The sequence below is a fragment of the Rana temporaria genome, chromosome 3 (genome assembly GCF_905171775.1).
Source record: "Rana temporaria chromosome 3, aRanTem1.1, whole genome shotgun sequence".
NCBI classification, from domain to species: domain Eukaryota; kingdom Metazoa; phylum Chordata; class Amphibia; order Anura; family Ranidae; genus Rana; species Rana temporaria.
Window position 1 is genome coordinate 26,751,522 of NC_053491.1, and position 23,963 is coordinate 26,775,484.

Genomic DNA, 23,963 nt, shown 5'->3' on the forward strand with positions numbered 1-23,963 from the left:
TTTGCGGGCACTATTAACCCTTTAAAGTTAAAAGCACCTTGCTAGCGGACGAAAAGCGCTGCTATTACAGCGGTAAAGTGCCGCTAAAATTATCGCTTTACCGCTAACGCACCCCCGCCCCATTGTGAAAGTACTCTAAAGGGTTTGAGAGGCTGAAAAGTTTGGGAACCCCTGATCTGAAGAATTATTACTTTCCATGTAGATTGACTTGTCACTTTTCTTTTTTATTATTATTAAGAAACCTCTGGATATTTGTCTCAAAATTCACCGAGTTTGATGCCAGGAAGTTGCACAAGTTGTACAAAATGGCCGATAAAAAGAGATCCCAGGAAGAAGATGTAAAGGTATTTGGCTTTTCTTGTTTCTGCAAGTCACTCTTCATTATGTCAGCATCTCTACAACTGTAGGAGAAGCAAACCGGTTTACAGCATTTCCGGAAAATGTGTGTGTGTGTGACAGATGCCATAGGGTTTTCTTCATAACAGAACATGTTTTGTCACATCTTTGTTAGTGAACTGTGTGATACTTAAAGGGGTTGTAAAGGTAATTTTTTTTTCCCTAAATATCTATTATAATTTTATATACATTTGAAATATATCTAATATTTGAAATAAATATAAAATTATAATGGATAGATAGATATATACATCTATCTATGGGCCAGATCCACATACAAGTAGATCGGCGCAGAGATACACTACGCCGCCGTACCTTACCTGGCGCATTTTCGAATCCTCAGCGAGTTTGCGCCGTAAGTTACGGCGGCGTAGTGTATTTCTGGCGGCGTATTTCAAATTGGGCGGGTTGGGGGCGGGTTTCATTTAAATGAAGCGCGTCCCCGCGCTGATTGAACTGCGCATGCGTCATTCCTAAATTTCCCGCCGTGCATTGCGCTAAATGACGTCGCAACGACGTCATTTTTTGAACGTAGACGTGAGTTACGTCCATCCCTATTCACGGACGACTTATGCAAAAAAAAAAAAATAATGCAAATTTCGATGCGGGAACGACGGCCATACTTAACATGGCAATTCTATCTATATGCCGAAAAATAGCAGCTTTAACTATACGCCAGAAAAAGCCGACTACAGACGACGTTAGAAAATGCGACGGCCGCGCGTACGTTCGTGGATCGTCGTAAATCGCTAATTTGCATACCCGACGCGGAAAACGCTACCCAGCGGACGCCAAACTATTGCATTTTAGATCCGAAGGCGTACGAAGACGTACGCCTGTCCGATCGAACCCAGAAGCCGTCGTATCTTGTTTTGAGGATTCAAAACAAAGATACGACGTGAGAAATTTGAAAGTACGCCGGCGTATCAGTAGATACGCCGGCGTACTTCGTCTGTGGATCTGGCCCTATCTATCTATATCTCTCTCTCTCTATATGTGTGTGTGTAAAATATATATATATATATATATATATATATATATATATATATATATATATATCCATTATAATTTTATATTTATTTCAAATATTATAATTTTATATACATTTGAAATATATCTAATATTTGAAATAAATATAAAATTATAATGGAGATATATATATATATATATATATATATATATATATATATATATATATATATATATATATATATATAGATATAGATAGATATAGATATAGATATAGATATATATATATATATATATATATATATATATATATATATATATATATATATATATATATATATATAAAATTAATCTCTCTATCTATCAAATATTATATAAAAAAAATTATATAAAATCTCGTATTAATTGACTGGATTTATTTATTCAGTCCTGCCAGCAGATAGGGCATTTGGTCTTATGATCTAGTAACTGAATGTACATCCAGTGCTTCCTGTGGCTCCTCTGGTTTGGCCGCTGACTTGTTACACAAAAGGTCCAGGGTTCGATTCCCCCGTAGGACACTTGTGGCTGACGTTGACTAGTTGCATTAATTAGCAATTTAATGGGACTTCTGTCTGCCACATAGAAGAATTGGTTTCTGCCGACAGGGCCTGTTGAGACGTTGGGCTCCCTGTGCGATGACTCCATACATGTTGAATTTAGAATAATTACTTTTTCACTTCGGCCTTGTTCATATGGGGCTGTGTTTGCCTGCATTCATGTCAATTGGGGCACAGCCGTCGCTCCCAGTTTGACAGCAGTGTGGGTGCCGGTGCATGCCCCCGAACGCAAGTAGTGTGCCATGTACCCACATGCTATATTGGCTATGAAGCCTACACAGGCATATATGGAACACCTGTGCATCCTCGTGTGGGTGAACACGGCCCTCGCTTGGGTATGTGCTTTGGGTGGGTATTGTAATTTTGGGAATGCAAAATACATCCTGTATAAAGAAGATATTTTATTAGTAGCATTTTTTTACACTATTAGGTAGATTCAGGTACGTTCGCGTAACTTTGCGGCCGCGTAGCTTAAGGAATTTAAGCTACGCCGCCGTAAGTTAGCGAGGCAAGTACATGATTCACAATGTACTTGCCTGCTAAGTTACGTCAGCGTAGCCTGAATCGGCGGGCGTAAGGGCGCCTAATTCAAATGTGTTTGAGGGGGGCGTGTTTTATGTTAATGGTGCTTGACCTCACGTTTTTTACGTTTTTTTTAACTGCGCATGCGCCGGGGGCCTACATTTCCCAGTGTGCATTGTGGCCAAGTACGCCGCACGGGCCTATTGATTTCGATGTGGACGTAAACTACGTAAATCCCGATTCACGGACGACTTACGCAAACGACGTAACAAATTTGAATTTCAATGCGGGAACGGCGGCCATACTTGACATTACTATTCCACTAGGGCCTAGCTCTAACTTTACACGGCCTATCTCTTACGTAAACGGCGTAAAAGTACTGCGTCGGCCGGGCGTACGTTCGTGAATCAGCGTATCTCCTCATTTACATATTCTACGCCGACCGCAATGGAAGCGCCACCTAGCGGCCATCCAAAATATTGCAATCTAAGATAGGATGGCGCAAGCCGTCATATCTTAGATATGTTTAAGCGTATCTCTGTTTGAGCATACGCTTAAACATAAGTCGGCGTAGATTCTGAGTTAGGCCGGCTTATCTACTGATAAGCCGGCCTAACTCTTTCTGAATCTACCTATATATGTTTAATGTGCTTGTTTGGTAGTGGTTAGTATGTTAAGGGCTCGATTTTGTTTGCGGCCATCATTGCCACCGCTCTGGAAAGCGACCTGTGGGTGTATCTCTTTTTGAGAGGTGATATGTCACCTCACTGCCTGTATTAACTATTGAATGCCCACACTATTGCGTGTATGGGTCATGTTTGGCACCAGTACCGCAACCATGGCAGTGTGTACAGGTCATATTTGGCAGCAGTACCGCAACCATTGCAGTGTGTACAGGTCATATTTGGCAGCAGTACTGCAACCATGGCAGTGTGTACAGGTCATATTTGGCAGCAGTACTGCAACCATTGCAGTGTGTACAGGTCATATTTGGCAGCAGTACTGCAACCATTGCCGCGTGTACAGGTCATATTTGGCAGCAGTACTGCAACCATGGCAGTGTGTACAGGTCATATTTGGCAGCAGTACTGCAACCATTGCAGTGTGTACAGGTCATATTTGGCAGCAGTACTGCAACCATGGCAGTGTGTACAGGTCATATTTGGCAGCAGTACTGCAACCATGGCAGTGTGTGCAGGTCATATTTGGCAGCAGTACCGCAACCATTGCAGTGTGTACAGGTCATATTTGGCAGCAGTACTGCAACCATGGCAGTGTGTACAGGTCATATTTGGCAGCAGTACTGCAACCATTGCAGTGTGTACAGGTCATATTTGGCACCAGTACTGCAACCATGGCAGTGTGTACAGGTCATATTTGGCAGCAGTACTGCAACCATTGCAGTGTGTACAGGTCATATTTGGCAGCAGTACTGCAACCATGGCAGTGTGCACAGGTCATATTTGGCAGCAGTACTGCAACCATGCAGCGTGCGCCAACATGGCCGTTAGCCATGTAAACTTGCGGCTCTGCATTTGGGGGACAAAACACACCCATGGCTCAACCACTTGCTATTACCCATGTAAACAAGGCCTAAGAATCTGCCTTTTTAATTCAGTATATCATTTTTTTTCGACTGTGTTAGGAGCATAAGAAGAAGGATGGGCCTCCTGGCAAGAAGTTTTTTCGACCAGATCCATCTGGGCCCAGCCGTGACTCTCTCCCTTCACAGCAACACACCCCAGAGAAGTCTCATAATATGCCACCACATCCACCACAAATGCATGGGCACCAAAGAGACGACTTTGTCAGCCCTAATAAAAGACCATTTAATAATGCAGGTGAGTAGTGTCCACCGAGGAAAGGGAAATGAGCTACTGGTTAGTAACAACATTTATTACGGTACATTTGAGGCCGTTGTAAAGAGATTTTGTCACTGGATGGCAATGGGGGCGAACTTCTACAGGTATACAATTCAGGCACTTAGGCTGAAGTGGCCTCCTCAACTGTCCTGTCACGGCCAACTGCTGGGCCGTTCTGACCGGCATCAGTAATGTTTAAGCTTGCTGCTAATTCCCCTCCCCCGCCCCTTCTATATTCCAAAGGGAATGCACAGGAAACAATGGCAGACAAGTTTTGGACCATCACTATTATAGACAGCCCCACTGGCAAATGGGAATGGGCAGCACAGTAGCCACTTCCACCTAGCAGCACTAGGGTAGTCAGTTGAATCCCATCTAGGGCACTGCCTGCATAGAGTGCATGTTCGCCCTGTGCCTCCGTGGGCTTCCGCCGGGTACATGCTGGTAGGTTAATTGGCGTCTGTGGCCCGGATTCAGATAGAGATACGACGGCGTATCTCCTGATACGCCGTCGTATCTCTGAGTTCCGTCGGTCGGATCTATGCGGCTGATTCATATAATCAGGTTCCCCATAGATCTCCCTAAGATCCGACAGGTGTAAGTGACTTACACCGTCGGATCTTAGGCTGCAATTCCAGGCCGGCCGCAAGGTGCCGTTTCGTTTTTTACACGCGACGAATATGCAAATGAAGATTTCCGCCGATTCAGAAACGAACGCCCGCCCGACGCTTTTTTTTTTACGTCGCTTGCGTTCGGCTTTTTCCGGCGTATAGTTACCCCTGCTATGTGAGGGGTATCCTATGTTAAGTATGGCCGTCGTTCCCGCGCCGAGTTTTGAATTTTTACGTCGTTTGCGTATGTCGATTCAGAAAAGAGCTGGACGCAAGTTACGCTCACGCCGAAACCAATGACGTCCTAGCGACGTCATTTGGAGCAATGCACGCTGGGAAAATTTGCGGACGGCGCATGTGCTGTTCGATCGGCGCGGGGACGCGCCTGATTTAAATTGTAGACGCCCCCTAGCCGCGGAATTTGAATTCCGCCGGGGGATTTACGATACGCCGCCGCAAGTTTTGAGGTAAGTGCTTTCTGAATTAAGCACTTGCCTCAAAAACTTGCGCCGGCGGATCGTAGATCAGATAGGTTAGGCGGATCTAAAGATCCGCTAACCTATCTGAATCCGGCCCTGTCTGTCTAAATTTGCCATAGTATGTGTATATATGAATGTAAGTTAGGGACCTTAGATTGTAAGCTCCTTGAGGGCTGGGACTGATGTTGATGTACAATATATATGTAAAGCACTAGACATGTACATTCGTTTTCGTTATTCGACGTTATAGGGAAAAGATTCGACATTATAGAGAAAAGATTCGACATTACAGAGAATAGATTTCGATTTATGAGAAAATAGATTCGACATTATAGAGAATAGATTCGACATTATTACTAGTCATACAACATTAGAATTCTTGTAGGCGGAATATTCGAACGGAAATGTACGATTCGGCGTAAAGATTCGACGTTCCGTCGAATATTTTTTTGACCATTAGACAGAAACCAACAAAGATTCGACGTTGCGTCGAATATTCTTTTGACCATTCGACAGAAACCAAGTATTATTGGATTTTCGGACGAAAGCTATTCCCCAACGAAAAACAAAATAAATCAAAATAAATTTATTTTCCAAACGAAACAAAATATTCCAGTCTGCACATGTCTATAAAGCACTGGTTAAATTGGTGGCACTATATAAGTGCCTGTAATAAATAAATACATGAGCTAGAAACAGTCCCTTACTATCAGGAAGTTCTGAATCTTTGCCTTTTAGATTGGCCTAATACTTGACCATAACATAAAGGTTTAATGGGTTAATGAAGGGTATGTGCAATTATCCTGTATGTGCTTCATACCTGCAGCAGTGTTTCCCCTTTTCCCCCCAGCAACAGTCCCTTTTATGTTTTCTGCTCCTTTTTTTTTTTCTTCCATTGCTTACCAGTAAACAATGATCTATTGTAGAGATTACTGGAAATAGTGAATTTGTGTTGTTTGTCACGTAGATCGTGTTGAATGGAGAGATCGAAAATTTAACTACGGAGGCAATAGTAATAATAACCAGCCGTGGGCAGGAGACCGCCACCATCAACAATATGAGCAACCCCGGTATAAAGATCACCATTATTCTGATCGACGTCCTCATGGTGACCCTCGGAGGAATTCTGGAAACTACAGGCCGAACCCCGGACCCCGCAAGAGGCCTTATGATCAGTATAACAATGACCGAGACCATCGTGGTCACAGGGAATATTATGACAGGTACAGAGATCTCATGCTACAGATATACAGCTATTGAGGCTATAGGCACAAGAGTACCTAGGCACACTCAAGAAATACAAACACATACAATATACAACAGTACACTAATACAATATACAACAGTACACTAATACAATATACAACAGTACACTAATACAATATACAACAGTACACTAATACAATATACAACAGTACACTAATACAATATACAACAGTACACACATACAATATACAACAGTACACAAATACAATATACAACAGTCCACTAATACAATATACAACAATACACAAATACAATATACAACAGTACACACATACAATATACAACAGTACACAAATACAATATACAACAGTACACACATACAATATACAACAGTACACAAATACAATATACAACAGTACACTAATACAATATACAACAGTACACTAATACAATATACAACAGTACACTAATACAATATACAACAGTACACTAATACAATATACAACAGTACACAAATACAATATACAACAGTACACAAATACAATATACAAAAGTATACAAATACAAACAGGAAATTAACTACCATTTTATGGGTGTAATTTCAGACAACATATTCAATGTACTGGTTAGGCACCGTACAGACGGGCAAACATGTACGATGAAAACGGTCCGCCGGACCGTTTTCAGCGTACATGTCTGCCCGGAGATTTCTGTATGATGGCTGTACACACCATCATACAGAAATCCGCGCGTACTCGATACGCGGCGACGAGGCCGCGCCGTCGCCGCAACGATGACGCGGCGACGTGCGCGGCCCTGGCAGTTCAATGCTTCCACGCATGCGTCAAAGTCATTCGACGCATGCGAGGGATGGCGGCCGCTCGGACATGTACGGTAGGTCTGTACAGACGACCGAACATGTCCGACGGACAGGATTACAGCGGGCATGTTTCTTTTTTTTTTTTTTTTTTTTTTTTTTTTTTTTCCACTTCAGACTCTACCTCATAGAGTGCTTCTTTAATGCTCATGATCTGCGTGCCAGCCCATTGCATCTCTAATTTGGTTTTGCATCATCAGTGTCGCTTTTCTACATGTGTTTTCTTTTTTTTTTTTTTTTTTTTTTTTTTTTTCTTTTTTTTTGTATATATAAGTGTAAATATATACGGGTATGTTTCCACTATCTGCTTGACATAAGAGAATAAGGAAGACCTCGCAAAGTATATCCTTCTCGATTTTTACCCCCCCTTCCCCCACCCCCCTCCCCCCCCCCCCCCTCCCCCCCGTCTCACCCAAGACGTGCTCAAAATCCTCTATTTCTTTCTGATTTCTTCTAGAAAATCTTTTAGGCTTCTTCCCTTAACTTTTCTGCGTAACTCCATGATCTCTTAAAGGTCCTCCAGTTATCCCATTTTATACTTTGTAGTATGTTATTTCCCTCTAAGCTTTCTTTCAGTTCTTCCATTTTGTATGTTTCTTCGACCGCATCGATCCATTCCCAGGTTTGGGGGCACTCTGTATCCTGCCATCTCCTTGGGATTAATCTCTTGGCGGCGTTTAAGAGATGCGGTGTAAGTGTTTCCCTATACCTTTTTATGCCTTCTTCTCCCCCATGGAATAGGACCACCCATGGATCTATCTTTATCTTTTTCATTGTAATCTCTTCCACACAACCCAGTATGTTTTCCCAGTACTTTTTTATCTTTGGGCACTCCCACCAAAGGTGAGCCATATTTCCTGGTGATCCACACCCCCTCCAGCATTCCCCTGTCTGCTCTTCATCAAATTTTTTTAATTTGTCTGGTGTCATGTACCACCCCGCGATGCATTTAAAACTCATTTCAGCCGTGCGGCTATCTACCGCGGAGGAGTGTGTCAGAGTCAACATTCTCTCTATTGTAGCCTTATCTCTCTGTGAGCCTAATTCCCTTTCCCACTTTTCAATGAAAGGAGGTATACTCCGCTCTCCTATTTTCAGTAGGATCTTGTATACTGTAGAGATGGTTCCTTTAGTTCTTTCTGTCGTACAGATTTTTTCCAATTCCGACAACTGATCCTCTGACCTTAATGGATGTGGGAGATCTTGGATGAAATGGTTCAGCTGCTGATACCTCCATTCATTGATTTCCATTAAATTTTTATTGAATTTTAACTCCTGCAGTGTTTTAATGTGATCCCCATTCATTATATCCCTTAGTTGTGCCGTGTCTTTTTTGATCCAGTGCCCCCCTATTTGTGTCTTACCCGGTGCAAAGTAATCGTTATCTTTCAGTGCTAAAAGGGGTGAATTATATTCCTTCACCGTTTTTTTATAGACTATATCCCATATTTTGAGTGCATTTTTTGTTATCTCATGTGCATTAATATCTAGTGTCCTAAATTGGGGAGGGTTCCATATAATCTTCTCCAACCTTACCTGTGTTATTTCGTTTTCTAAGCTTACCCACCTCTTTTCTGTGTTGACTCTGGCCCACTCCACCACTCTTGTTAACATAACCGCCTCGTAGTATCTCCTAACATCCGGAACAGCGAGCCCTCCCTTCCTTTTTGGTTGTCTTAATGTCTGGAGTGAAATCCTATGTTTCCTATTTTTCCATATATAATTCATAATTAATTTATTGAGGGCTGACAGCAGCGTTCTTGGTAGAGCTATAGGGATCATCTGAAATTTGTATAGGATCTTGGGCATGATAACCATTTTACAGTAATTAATTCGTCCTATCCACGATATTGCTCTGTTTTCCACCCTTTTTGTTTCTTTCTTAACTTCATTTAACAATGGGATAAAGTTTATCGCATAAGTTTTTTTAATTGATTTAGCTAGTAGAATCCCCAGATACTTCAGTTTCCTTACCCAAGCAAAGCGATAGTTCTCTTTCAAGAGTTTTTCTTCTGTCTTTCTTATGTTTATACTCATGATCTCTGTTTTGGTGATATTTAATTTAAAGTTTGAGAATTCTCCATATTCATTACATAAATTTAATAGGTTAGGGATTGATGTTTTGGGTTCAGTTAGATAGAAGAGGACATCGTCCGCGAAGGCAGCGAGCTTATGTTCCTCCGCTCCTATTTTAGTCCCTTTTATTTTTTGGCAGTTTCGGACCTTTGCTAGAAATGGTTCCATTGAAATCACGAACAGTAGTGGTGACAAGGGACACCCCTGCCTCGTTCCATTTCTCATTTGGAATGCTTGCGAAAGGCTACCGTTTATTTTTATTTTGGCCCTAGGGGACTGATATAGGGTATCCACCCAGTTCCTCATCCCCTGGCCAAACCCCATGTCCTTTAGGGTAGCTAGCATAAATCCCCAGTCTACCCTGTCGAACGCTTTCTCTGCGTCTATCGACAGGAGTAGACCTGGGGATCTCATTTCTCTCAGTCTCCGGATTATCAAAAGTGTTCTTACTCCATTGTCTCTCCCCTCTCGCCCTTGAACAAAACCCGTCTGATCTGGGTGTACCAGTTTAGTCATAACCTCCCTGACTCTCCCGGCCAGTACCCTTGCAAACAATTTTATGTCCGTATTAAGCAAGGATATCGGTCGGTAGCCCGAGCAGCTCTCGATGTCCTTGCCTTCTTTTGGGATCACAGTGATCGTTGCCTCGGAGGCCTCCTTACTTAGTTTGTATTTTTTCCCCAGGCCATTGAAGTACTGGCATATCCTTGGTAGTAATATCTCCTTATATTTTTTGTAATACATTATTGTAAAGCCATCTGGGCCTGGGCTTTTGCCTGAGGCTGAGCTTGTCAATGCTCTTTTAATTTCGTTTTCCGTGAATGGTCTATCTATCTGTTCGGCCTCTAATTGACTTATTTTTGGAAGTTTTGCCTCTTTTAAAAAAGTTTCAATCTTTTTTTCTTTCTCTCCTTTCTGCCAGTTCTTTTGTTTTACTGAGTATAGTTTTTCGTAATATAGTCTAAATGTTTCGGCGATTTCTTTTGTTGTATGTAATACCTCCCCTTTATCATTTTAATTTTGTCAATATAGTTCCTTGATTTTTTTTTTTTTACCATCCGAGCCAGATGTTTGCTCGTTTTATTTCCCCATCTGTATCTCTCCCTTGCTATTAAATTGAATTCCTTTCTTGTTTCTTGATCTATGAGATCTTTAAGTTCATTTCGTTTATTGACCAGGCACAGGTATAGGTCTTGTTGCTTTCCATCTTTCTTATGCTTCTGCTCTAAGTTAAAGATCTCATCTATTAGTTTTACTTTTTTGCTAATCGCTTCCTTTTTTCTCCTTGCTCCTTCCGAAATCAAAATCCCTCTAATCACTGCCTTGTGGGCATCCCATAGGGTTGCTGCTGAGATTTCTTCTGTCTCATTTATCTTAAAATATTCTTCAAGTTCTTTTTTAACCTTAGTTATGCTTTTCTCTTCCATCAGCAGATCTTCATTTAATCTCCAATTTTGGTAGGGCCTATGATTGCATGCTATGTTTATTGATATACTAATGGGCGCGTGGTCAGAGATCGTCAAGGGTTCTATTCTCGTCTCGACCACATCCTCTAGCATTCTATGGTCAACCAAGATGTGGTCGATTCGGGAATAGCTGCCATGTACCTGGGAAAAAAAGGTGTAGTCTCGCTGGTTTGGATTGAAGATCCTCCATGTGTCTACTAACTGACTTCTATGTAGACTTTCTTTAACTTTTCTTAATTGTGTGCCCTGCGTTTCTAATGTTATATGCGACTTATCGACTTTCGGATCCATGCCAAAATTTAGGTCTCCTCCTACTATTATCTTTCCCCTACTGAAATCCTTTAGTTTCTCCAATATTCCCAAAAAGTATTTCAACGGGGAAGTGTTAGGCGCATAAACGTTTGCGAGGGTATACTCTTCCTCCTCTAACTTCCCCCTCAAGAAGAGGAATCTCCCATCCGGATCTGTTAGTCTATCTGTTGGTACGAATCTGGTTCCTTTAGCTAGCCCGATTGCTACTCCTCTAGCCCTCTTGGATATGGTATCTCCATAGAACCAGATGGGGAAGTCAGGTGAGTATATTCTTACATTAGATCCCAATGTAAGATGGGTTTCTTGTATGAAAGCAATATCTGTCTTATAGTATTTTAACTCCTTTAACACTTTATGTCTCTTGGAAGGGTTATTTAAACCTTTTACATTGTATGAAAGGCATTTTATTACTGGCATCTTCGTGGGTTATGATATCTCCTTCCAATGTCCCAAGAACTGAGTCTACAATTTTCTTTTCTGTTAGTTACACTTTCTTCTAGTTGTCTGGGTGAAACGGGGTCCTCCCCCCAACCCCCCCCAACTCTCCCCCCTCCTTCCCGTCCCCTCCCCCCAACCCACCCAACCTTCCCCCTTCCCTCCCTCCCCCCTCCATCCCCCCCAATCTGGTCTATTAAAGACCTCTGAACCATCTTCCATATCATGGTTCAGATCATTCCAGGTGGGGTCTGGGACCACCTCCCCCCCCCCGGTTTTTCAGCCGGAAAGGGGGGGGGGGGACCCAGCCCGAATTCAGAGGAGAGACACAAAAAGAATCTCAGGCCTGGCCCAAGAGAAAAAACACAAAGCGAAAAAAAAAAAAAAAGAAGGAAAAAAGGGGTGCACCTAGGGGGAGGGCTGAGGATGAAAGGACGGGGGGGGGGTTTCATTTTCTCCCCTCCTCCTCCTCCCACCTCCACCTCCCCTCCTACCCCCAGCCTGGTAGGTTAGGGACCTGAATGTCCAATTTCCGGCAGAATTCATTTAGGTCTTCGGGGAATCTTAGTGTCGCAGATCTCCCCTCTTTTGTCCCAATTAGGCAGGCAGGAAAACCCCAGTTATACTTAATATTCAGGTCTGTCATTTGTTTTAAGAGTGGTTTTAACAACCATCTCCTTGCCAGGGTTTCGGGGGCCACGTCGGTGAAAATCTGTAGCTCCGCCCCTTCGAACTCTATCGGGGGTTGTCCCCTCAGCTTCTTCCAAATTGCTTCTTTGTCTTCATAGAGTCCGAACCTTATTATGACATCTCTTGTTCGCTCGGTGGTCGCTCTTTTCGAATTTCCCACTCGGTGTACCCTTTCGATCCTAATTGGATTGTCTATTGTTCTTTCCAGTAGTGGATTAAATATCATCTGTGTTATTGTCCTGAGGTCCTCGCCCCTCTTCTCCGGTATGAACCTTATCCTTAAGTTTTGTCTCCGGCTTCTGTTTTCCTGGTCCTCCAGTTTGTAGAGAATATGTCTCTGTTGCAGTTGGATCTGATCCATCTGGGTTTTTAGTGTATTTGATTCCTGCTCTTGTTTTTCTATTTGTTCCTCTACTGTTTCTAATCTGGAGAGCATGTGACCAAAGTCGGTCCTTAAGTTCTGTATTTCACTTTTTATCACATTTTCCAATCTCAAGAGCATCTCCGCCATTTCTCCCTTTGAGGGGGATCGAGAGTCTGTACTACGTTCATCCATCCTGCTGCTTTCTAATACGTTTCCAGTGGGCCCCTCCTCTCTTAGTTCTATAGATGTTTCTCTGGAATTATCACTTTGGGGTTTCTTATTTTCAGCCTTTTTTGCTTTATTCCCTTGTTGTTGCTTTATTGCTCCCTGGGTTCCAGGGACACGCGGACTTTCCCCTCTAGTTACAAATGGTCTTATTGAGCTTGTTGCTGTTGTGTTACTTGGAGTAGTTGGGGGTCCCCTTTTTGTTGATCTACTCGTCATTCTGCTCATATTAGTCTCCCTCTTTCTGATTCTCTTCCCCAGCTTGACCTCTTGTTTCCCCGATTGATAAAGAAATCAATATATAGAGGGAGCTAACCGATAACAAGTACTATACTGGGTTGGGCCAGAGGTTTTCTTTGAAGGGATTAACTATTTTTGTTTTATTTTCTCCCCCTCTGCTCCCTTTTTGGCTCCTACCCGACTAATATTATTTCGGCTGTTCTGTTAATTTAAACGTTTATAAGTATACCAATATATCCAGTATTTGTGTGCACGGAGGGCAAGAATAAGGTAGAGAGGATAAGAGGGTCTCCCTATACTCCTCTCTCTAAGGAGGTGTCAGGGGAAAACGGGATCTGAGCTTCTGATTTACCCCGGGTTCTATCTCCTCTTAATCTTCTATTCCCTACTCTTTTCAGTCCAGGGGAGTCATATAGATAGTCGGTTCTTCTGGTCGTCTGAGTGTTGAGGCCCTGGATAAAAAAAAAATGCTCTCGGGGTGCGCGTAGCTTTGACCCCTTTTTCGGAGCCCAGGGGTACCAGAGAACTTCCTAAGTATATGGTCTCCTCAATTCAGAGAAATAAATTCAATATTGATTCCAGTGTCCCCGCTTTGAATTGCACCGATCATATCGTACCTTTATGGGTAGATTTTAGCCCAGGGTCCCCTTTTTTTTTTTTTTTTTCCTTTTTTTTTTAGAAGATACCCAAAAGGACCAAGGTTCCGAAACCAGGGGCGCCTAGGAGCTCCCCGAGGGCAAGGGAGCATATAGGTTCCCCCCCGTCAAAGAAAAGAAAACCAAGCCAAATAAATAAATAATTAATAAAACACAAGTGGCCGGGCTCCAAACAGACCATGCAGATAAAGTTTTTAGATACCGAGTGTATATGTCGGCTTTTACCTATTTTAGGCTTTTCATATCCAGCTTAAATAGTCTCCTCCAATCCAGTAGTATAGGAAAGTGCTACAGCAATCAGTCAATCATAGAGCCACATCATATCCACCTCTTTATACAAGTTCACAGCTGGTTATCTCTGGGTTCCCGTTAGCTTCCCTTATTCCCTTACTGATCTTTTATTCACATGTGATCAGGATATATTAAAACGTTCATAACCATGTAATGCAGTTCTGATGCAGTTCTAATTTAACTTCTCACTGTAGGAATACCTCTCTCTTCACCATAGATCTGCATTAAGTTGCTGTTTTTTAAACGTTGATTTGTCTTCTACAAGTTAATCATTTAGCAGCAAATGTACCTCTGGGTCTGGATCAGCTGAGAGGAGGAGTGCGGATGGAGTCCCTCTGGGTTCAGCGTGCACGCTGTCTCGCCATGCTCACCTCAGTGTATGCTAAGGTCCCGGCTGAAGCCACTGCAGTCGGCGGGTCCCGTCCTCCCGCTACTTACCCCGCATCCTGTGTCCGTTTCCCAGTACCACGAGCGGCCCCAGAACTTCGCCGTCCACCGCTCTCCACACCGCCAGCGCCGAGCGGGTCTGCAGGGTCAATGCAGCCGATGGGCAGCGCGTGCAACGGCAGCCTAAGGGAGCCTCTCTCTCCCTCTCTCTCTCAGACCCGGGCCGTCCTTCCTCCTAGCGGTCCCATCGCTCTTCGCTCCCCCACCTGTGAACGCCTCGCGTCATCACGTCCTCACGTGGACGCGCATCCTTGATCAATCGGCTTCTAAGCCTAATTGAACAAGCTGAAGTTAGAAGCTGATGAGCGGGCATGTTTCTAAACATGTTTAGAAATATTTGCCCGCTCGAAAACGGTCTGGCGGGCAAATGTACGCTGGAATCCTGTCCGCTCGGCTGTACAGACGATCGAACATGTCTGCTGAAACTGGTCCGCGGACCAGTTTCAGCAGACATGTTCGGTCGTCTGTACGGGGCCTTAGACACAATAACCACTTCTAGATGTTTGCTATAACATAGCAAATCTACACTTTTTATGTTCAGCTTCATTTCAAATATTTAGAGAGGCAGTAAAGTGCCTCATATGGCTCCCAAAAAACAGATTTAAAGGGGTTGTAAAGGTTTGGGCCCGGATTCACATACATTGGCCCATATTTATGCCGGCGTAGCGTATCGAATATACGCTACGCCGACGCAGCGCAGAGAGGCAAGCACAGTATTCACAAAGCACTTGATCCCACTCGCTCTCAAATCTACGCTGGGTTTCCTCGGCGTAAGCCAGCGTAGGTGGAAGTGGGCGTGAGCCATGCTAATGAGACGTGACCCCATGCAAATGATGGGCCAAGCGTCAAAGAAGTACTTAAAACGAACGGCGCATGCGCCCTCCCGTGGCCGCATCCCAGTGCGCATGCTCAGAATCACAACTGCCTAAGATACGTCGAATCACTGCCTACGACGTGAACGTAACCTACGCCTGGCCATATTCACGTACTACGCAAACGACGTAAAATACGACGGCCGCGTTCCCTGGTCCATACCTTTTGCATGACTTGCGCCTCCTATATGGGGAATAACTTTACGCCGGACGTACGACTTACGCAAACTGCGTATATTATGCGCTGGGCGCAAGTATGTTCGTGAATCGGCGTATCTCCCTCATTTGCATATGTGAAATTCAATGGGAGCGGCAAATGCGCCCAGCGTGAATATGCGCTCACGATACGACGGCGTAGGCTAGTTACGTCGGTCGTAGGAAGCCTATTTTCAGGCGTATCTAGTTTTGTGGGCACGGCGCACAGATACGACGGCGCATATTTACACTTACGCGGCGCATCTCGAGATACGTCGGCGTAAGTGCTTTGTGAATCCGGGCCATTTTTTTTATTTTCTAAATAGGTTTCTTTAAGCTAGTGCATTGTTGGTTCACTTACCTTTTCCTTCAATTTCCCTTTTAAATGTTTTTTTCTTTGTCTGAATTTCTCACTTCCTGTTCCTCCTCAGTAAGCTTGCCCCCATCATCCAAGAACCCCCACCTAGAACGGCTCGGATGATTCGGGCAAGCTTACTGAGAAGCAACAGGACGTGAGAAATTCAGACAAAGGGAAAAAAAACATTTTGTAAAATAAAAAACTAACCTTTACAACCCCTTTAAATTACCGCTTTTATTTACTTTGCACTTTTCTGTGGAAAGAAGGTCTGAAATACATTCTGCTCCTCAACTCATTTTGTTTTTGAGGTTTTTAAAGTTATACATCATATACCCCGATGTCCCAGTATAATGGTGTATAAAAAAGACAAGGCACAAGCATACAGGTCTGTTGGAGAGGTAATAGAACAAAAGAACATATAATAACTCTCTAAAAATCAACAAAAGTATGCATCAATAAATAAGTGCATCCAATGTATATAGATGAGGTAGAGGTCGTTTGAAGCGAGACCTGATCCTCATCAACAAAATAGCATGCATCAGGGGGTGGGGAAAGGAGAGAAGAAAAAAGGGGGGCCCATATGACTCCCTAAAGCAGGGGTGCCCAACCTTTTGAATAGCGAGGGGCACTTAAAGCGGTTGTAAACCGCATAAACTTTTTTTTTTCCCCCCAAACCTGCAATGCAAAAGGCATAATAGGCTAGTATGCACCACATACTAGCCTATTATGAAATACTTACCTCGGAACGAGGTGTGTACCACTTACCTGGTCCACGCCGAGCAGGATGTCATCTTGCTCCGGCGTGTCTTCCGGGTATCGCCGCTCCAGCGCTGTGATTGGCTGGAGCGGCGATGACGTCACTCCCGCGCGTGCGCGCGGGAGATTTAAAATCGGCAGGGTCCGGCGATGCCGGTCCTTCAGCCGTGGATTCCCCCCTGCGCATGCACCGCCCGCATTGCGGGGGTAATATCTCCTAAACCGTGCAGGTTTAGGAGATATTCTCCTTACCTACAGGTAAGCCTTGTTATAGGCTTACCTGTAGGTAAAAGTCCAAATAGTGGGTTTACAACCACTTTAAGCAACTTGGTAACCAGTCACAATTAGCAGAGAGGGCGGATGTCACGTCTACTCTATAGGCCCTCCGATCTGCCCAGATAGAAGGGGACAAATTCCCTTCTGTTTTTTTTGGATTGGAGGTAGGCGAACATAAATGGACATCTGTCGCTCTGTAGAGGTGAATTGAGGGTCCCATTTGGTCGGGCTGATCGTGTGATAAGGGCTTAAAACTGCTTTCACACTGATGTGCTGCGGTTTACCCACACCGCAGGTGCAGGGTAGTGCACCTGTGTCTGTCCTGCGGGTTAGCTGAACTTTGCCATAGACTCCCCATGTGGCAAAACGACGCTGTAGAGGAAACGTCAGCGTATGGGGCTCTGGTCCGCAGCCGCTTTCTTCCTCTACCACCAGCTTCATTCACAATACTGATGCTGTTGTATGGCAGGTCGGCAACCTGCGACCTGGGCTTGCCAACCAGCGATTCCAGGGCAGAAGGGTTGCGGGCCACTGGTTGGCCACCCCTGCCCTAGAGAGTATAGCAAGAAAAGAGACAGGGAGGGAAGTGTAGGGGGAAGGAGGTGTGGGAGGAGAAAGAAAATTCCACAGGGTCCAAGCCCAGGTCCAGAACAATAGGGCATCAAGAGCCAAATCAGTCCAAAAGTAGAGTGCTGTCTAGGTTCAGGCATCATTGAAGGATAGCCTCAGACCCAAGACTTTAAGAAACTTAGCATGGGTATCGTTCAAGATTGAGGTGAACTTTTCATGAACCATGAGTCGTCCTCAAAGGGGATAAATGGTCGGCCAATGTCCGATGAGCACCAAGAAATAAAACCCACCAGTTTCCTCTGATTCCTGGAGATCCTTAACTCATTTTGAATTTCAGATGAAGTTTAGGGAGATGATAAACTGTTATTATTCAGGTATCTATATTTTGGGGGATATGCACAGATCGTTCCAAGATATTTATGATAATTCTCTTTTAGTAGACATCATCATGACAACAAGAGGAGAAGATCAGATGAATTTCGTCCTCAAGGTTACCATCAGCAGGATTTCAGAAGAATGGGATCTGATCACCGCCCACCAATGGGATATCATGGACAAGGACCTTCAGATCATTACCGTCCATTCCATCCAGAAAAACCTGCGGAATATAAAAGTACTTCCCAGCAGTCCACTACTCTCTCAGATCCTCGTTCTCCGCCAACTCAAAAGCCCCCTCACGATTCCAAACCCCCCATGGACAGATCATTAGAACAGAGAAGTACGGACTACAATTGGAACAGTCGAAAAACATAGGACACGCGACCTCCGATTTCTAACGAAAGCCCACAATGGCCACTGGCTTAAAGTGGTCCTTGCTGCTATAGACTAAGCTCATTTTGAGAATTATGGGTTCTGGATAACCCACCATATAAAATGGCTCATTTTTCTAGCACCCGTGCCATGTGTGTGTGAATCCATCAGCTGTTTCTATCTAACATACACTTGTTGTTGAAATTTTTTTTAATTTTTTTTTTAAACATTTCAAGTATTTACACCTTCTAATATGTTGGCAGGAACTGGGTGATCTATGAATTCTTTCTGGAAGAATGGGCACTGTGAGCATGGTCACTTTGTAATTTCAAGGCCTCGAAGATGATGGAATCTTGTGCAGTCGATGTGGCTCAGACGCTGAGGCGTTTGCTCGGCGTTGCTGGCACACATTGGACTTTCAATGTTGTATTTTGTCATTAATAGATCTTACTGTTATGAAGACAGAGGGTCGCTTTGGCTGCAGCTTGAAGAGGTTTACAAAGAGAATTATTGGCTGGGGCCAATCGGGAATATATTGTGTGATCTGGACCTAGATTTGAGAATTTTACAATGTCGAGCCAGAATTTCCAGCTGTCCTAAACCCTCTGGTTAGGTCACACTTCCTAAAATTTGGAGATGTCGATCATTTAACTGAATTCTTTTGCACAAAATGTGGCCACAGTGAAAAGCTAAGAAGGCTTGAAAGTGCAATCAATATGTAATGCCTTTCTATCTATACCAGTACGGTGGGAAACCAGGTACACAATGATAGAGACCTCCCCATCTTGTATTTTTGTACATAACATTTGGAACAATTGTAGATTATGCAAGACATCTTTAAGATCACTTGCTTTATACCACCTCAGTGTTCTTTAAATACCAAAAAAATCCCAATCAGGGGGTGCAAGATTTCAGTATCGGCTGTTTTATGTACACGTTGGACAGATTTACTGTGCAAGTATCAGCTTTCATTTAACAGTTCTTTATGACACTCAACAGTTACTAAATGAAATATGCATAATAAATTTAATATTTAAATTTTCTAGGAATTGCCAGAACGGTTATTTTTTTTTCGATGGTCGTTTCTAGAAAAAATGTACTTGAAAGCCTACGTTTCTCTTGTTGGAGACTTGTTTGCTGGATGTCACTTTCTTACATGCTTCAGAATGAAGCCAAATTATATGTAACCAAAATGTGTGTACTGAAATAACGCTGCATATGAAATTCTCTCTGTAGCTCATGACATGCCCATGCATTAATGATGGTGTTTAGTTGGTAAAATTCTTTAGCAGAGATCACGTGTCTATTTTTGTTTTTTTTCTCCAAAGGTCTTCCCAAACAATTTGCCAAAATAATAATTGAAAATGGAAGAAATCTGAATTCCAGTATTAGGCACTTAGGCCTGGATTCACAAAGCACTTACGCCGGCGTATCTCGAGATACGCCGCGTAAATGCAAATATGCGCTGTCATATCTGTGCGCCGTGCCCACAAACTAAGATACGCCAGAAAATAGGCTTCATCCGACCGACGTAACTTGCCTACGCCGGCGGAGAGTGGGCGCATATTTACGCTGGACGTATTTCTCTTCCGTTCATAGACGGACACAGTTTTCATTGACATTAGGGTTATGCTTCTTCCTACCAGGAGATTTTCTCCTGGTAGGAAGAAGCATAACCCTAATGTCAAAGAAGGCTGTGTCCGTCTATGAACTCAGAGAAATGGATTTTACGGTGAGTACAAAAATCCTATTTTCTCTTCCGTTCATAGACGGACACAGCCTTCTTTGATATTAGGGTTATGCTTCTTCCTACCAGGAGAAAATCTCCTGGTAGGAAGAAGCATAACCCTAATGTCAAAGAAGGCTGTGTCCGTCTATGAACTCAGAGAAATGGATTTTACGGTGAGTACAAAAATCTTATTTTTGGCGCTCCCATTCATTTTCTAGTCACATATGCAAATGAGGGAGATACGCCGATTCACGAACGTACTTGCGCCCGGCGCATAATATACGCAGTTTGCGTAAGTCGTACGTCCGGCGTAAAGTTATTCCCCATATAGGAGGCGCAACCCATGCAAAGGTATGGACCAGGGAACACAAGCCGTCGTATTTTACGTTGGACGTGAATATGGCTAGGCGTAGGTTACGTAACGTTCACGCCGTAGGCAGTGATTCCACGTATCTTAGGCAGTTGTTTCGATGTGATTCTTGGCATGCGCACTGGGATGCGGCCACGGGACGGCGCATGCGCCGTTCGTTATATGTATCTGTCTGGCACTCGGCCCATCATTTACATGGTGTCACGCCTCATTTGCGTGTCTCACGCCCACTTTCACCTACGCCGGCTTACGCCTTAGAAACCCAGCGCAGATTGGAGAGCAAGTGCTTTGTGAATTCGGTGTTTGCCTGTCTGCGCTGCGTTGGCGTAGCGTAAAAAAGATACGCTACGGCGGCATAAATATGCGCCGATGTATGTGAATCCGGGCCTTAGTGATTTGTATGCCTTTTTAGGACTTTTTGCAGACATGCACCCAAAATTCCCAATTGGATCTGAGCCACAGAGCTCAATAACTAGTTATAACATACAGACTGATATACTTTTATAAAGATTTGTATACATGAGTTAGACTCTGACTCAATAATTCCATAAAATTTCACATAGTACGCTAACCTAAGTCTCTGCATATATTTGGTAAACCTTGGCATGCAAACCATGAGGAGGGTATTAAATTCATTCTTTAAACTCAATCTGGCTGAATCTTGCATGTTTGGCTAGTATGAGTTTGTGGAAACAGATATATAAATCAACTCAAAAAATATTGTGTATAGAAAATTTGAAAACAACTAAGCACAATAGTTGCAGCCACATGCGTAATCAATTTAAGCCAAATAAGGAAACTTAAAGTGTATTTTCACTTTTGCAGTCAAATTTGAGAAAACCCTACTATACGTTTGTGTCCCCATTCACACAGTATACCTATTTTCTCTTTCGTTCATAGACGGACACAGCCTTCATTGACCTTAGGGTTATGCTTCCTACCAGGTCTCCTGGTAGGAAGAAGCATAACCCTAATGTCAATGAAGGCTGTGTCCGTCTATGAACTCAGAGAAATGGATTTTACGATGAGTACAAAAATCCTTTTTTTTTTTTTTTGTATTTGCTTTACCTTTTTGAGATGTTTTTCATGAGAGCGTTTAATGGCTGACTGTAAGTTTTTTTGACGTCTGTCCTCATTAAAGCAGATCTTCACTGTATCTGAGCACCACAAACCCAAAACACTATTTACGTGATTCTGCACTTGTGATTGGACACAGCGGGACCCATTGATAATTTTTTGAGAAAGGCAGAATGGCGGTCTGCCTATGTAAACAAGGCAGATCGTCATTTTGTTAGTAGGGAAGATGGAGATCTGTGTTCCTGCTTAGTAGAAACACAGGATCTCTGTCTTCCCACAGTTAAAGCACCTCCCACACATTTAGAAAGCACTCCCTAGGGACATATTTAACCCTGATGTTAACTTCTTCCATGCCAGTGTTATTAGTACAGCGATGGTACATATTTTTTCGTACTTGGAAGTGCAGTCGCTGTAGATCTGGGGGGACATGCAAGGAAAATAAAAACTGTATTTTTGCTTGTACATGATTGGATGATAAAATCAGAAGAGCTTCCCTTGATTTCAGATCTTCCCCTTAGATCTACAGCGACTTCCAAGTGCACTTGTAGTGCAAAGTGTATTTGCCTTTAGTAAATCAACCCCTTAGTGTCAGATTTTGTCCATCTCAATGTCGCAGTCCTGCTAGAAGTCGCTGATTGCCACCATTGCTAGTAAAAAATATTTAAATAAAAATTCCATAAAAATATCCTAAGGTTTGTAGACACTATGGGCCAGATCCACAGTGAGAGTAGTACGCCGGCGTATCTACTGATACGCCGGCGTACTTTCAAATTTCCCGCGTCGTATCTTTAGTTTGAATCCTCAAACCAAGATACGACGGCATCTGGGTTTGATCCGACAGGCGTACGGCTCCGTACGCCTTCGGATCTTAGATGCAATACTTCGGCGCCCGCTGGGTGGAGTTCGCGTTGTTTTCCGCGTTGGGTATGCAAATTAGCTATTTCTGACAATCCACGAACGTACGCGCGGCCGTCGCATTCTCTTACGTCGTCTCTAGTCTTTTTCCGGCGTATAGTTAAAGCTGCTTTTTTGCGGTGTATAGTTAGATTTGCCATGTTAAGTATGGCTGTCGTTGCCGTGTCGAAATTTGAATTTTTTCTTATTTTTTTTGCGTAAGTCGTCCGTGAATCGGGATGGACGTAAGTCACGTCTAAGTTTAAAAAATGACGTCCTTGCGACGTCATTTCGCGCAATACACGGCGGGAAATTTAGAAACGGAGCATGCGCAGTTCATTCGCCGCGGCGACCCGCTTCATTTAAATGAATCACGCCCTTTAATCGCCAATTTGAATTCCGCCGCCAGAGATACAAAGCCAAGTAAGTTACGGCGGCGTAGCGTATCTTAGATATGCTGCGCCGGTGCCGATCTATGTGGATCTGGCCCTATAACTTGTGCGCTAACCAATCAATATATGCTTATTGAGATTTTTTTTTTTAATCAGAAATATGTAGCGCAAACTAATCAATATACGCTTATTGGGATTTTTTTTTTTTTTTTTTTTACCAAAAATATGTAGCAGAATACATATAGGTTTAAATTGACGAAGAAATTCGATATTTTTATTGGATTTGTTTTATAGCAGAAAGTTAAAATATTTTTTTATTATTATTAAACCGCAGAGGTGATCAAATATCACCAATAGAAAGCTCTAGTGGGAAAAAAAGTACATCAGTTTTATGTGGGTTCAGCGTCGCACGACCGCAAAATTGTCAGTTTAAATAACGCAGTTCCGTATCGTACCCTTCTGAAGCTAAAGTGGTTACTTAATTTTTTATATTTAAAGCAAACCATCCATCCATGTCTCCATGCTTTATTTTGTTGGGAAATCACTTTGAAAAAGACCCCCCATTTCTGGCCATGGCCATCTTAAGTAAGGGCAAATGATTCAAGTTGCATTTACTTCCTGGAATCCATCTGCCCTTTATAAAAATGAAAGGTGGGTTTATCCCAATTTGGCTGCAAAAGAGGAAATACACTTATAAATAATATGCATTTATAAAAGATTGGTATCTGCAAACGATTGACTTTTATAAGTGTCTATTGTAACAAAACACAAATTTAAAAGCGAAGTATCATCCTTCCCAAATGTTTTTAAGGCTACATTCACACCTAAGCGTCACTTTTTGAGCATTTCTATTTTTCAAGATTTTCTTTGCTTTTTCTTTTAAGCAAAGTTGCACGTTTTTTGCAACTTTTTTTGTTTTTCTCTAGGTGTTTTTCAACTAAAAGGTGTGGATTGCGGCTGAAAAAGAGGCAGAGAGCTGCTTTTTGAGCACAAAACACTCG

At 43.0% G+C, this 23,963-nt stretch overlaps 1 protein-coding gene and 1 non-coding gene across 4 annotated transcripts in view; both read left to right on the forward strand.

Annotated features, from left to right (window-relative positions):
* The window catches only part of CHD2 (chromodomain helicase DNA binding protein 2), a 142,963-nt gene extending 123,168 nt beyond the window's left edge, over positions 1-19,795 (forward strand). For 2 of the 3 annotated variants that reach the window (XM_040342358.1, XM_040342360.1), the window contains exons 37-40: positions 239-344; positions 4,132-4,327; positions 6,406-6,661; positions 18,188-19,795. In XM_040342358.1, the coding sequence (XP_040198292.1) occupies positions 239-344; positions 4,132-4,327; positions 6,406-6,661; positions 18,188-18,503 (874 nt within the window). In that variant the 3' untranslated portion in view covers positions 18,504-19,795. The remainder of the gene's footprint in view (positions 1-238; positions 345-4,131; positions 4,328-6,405; positions 6,662-18,187) is intronic. The other variant, XM_040342359.1, reaches the window with a different exon arrangement.
* On the forward strand, positions 1,929-2,057 carry LOC120934200. Its single transcript, XR_005748346.1, has one exon.
* Positions 19,796-23,963: the final 4,168 nt, after the last annotated feature.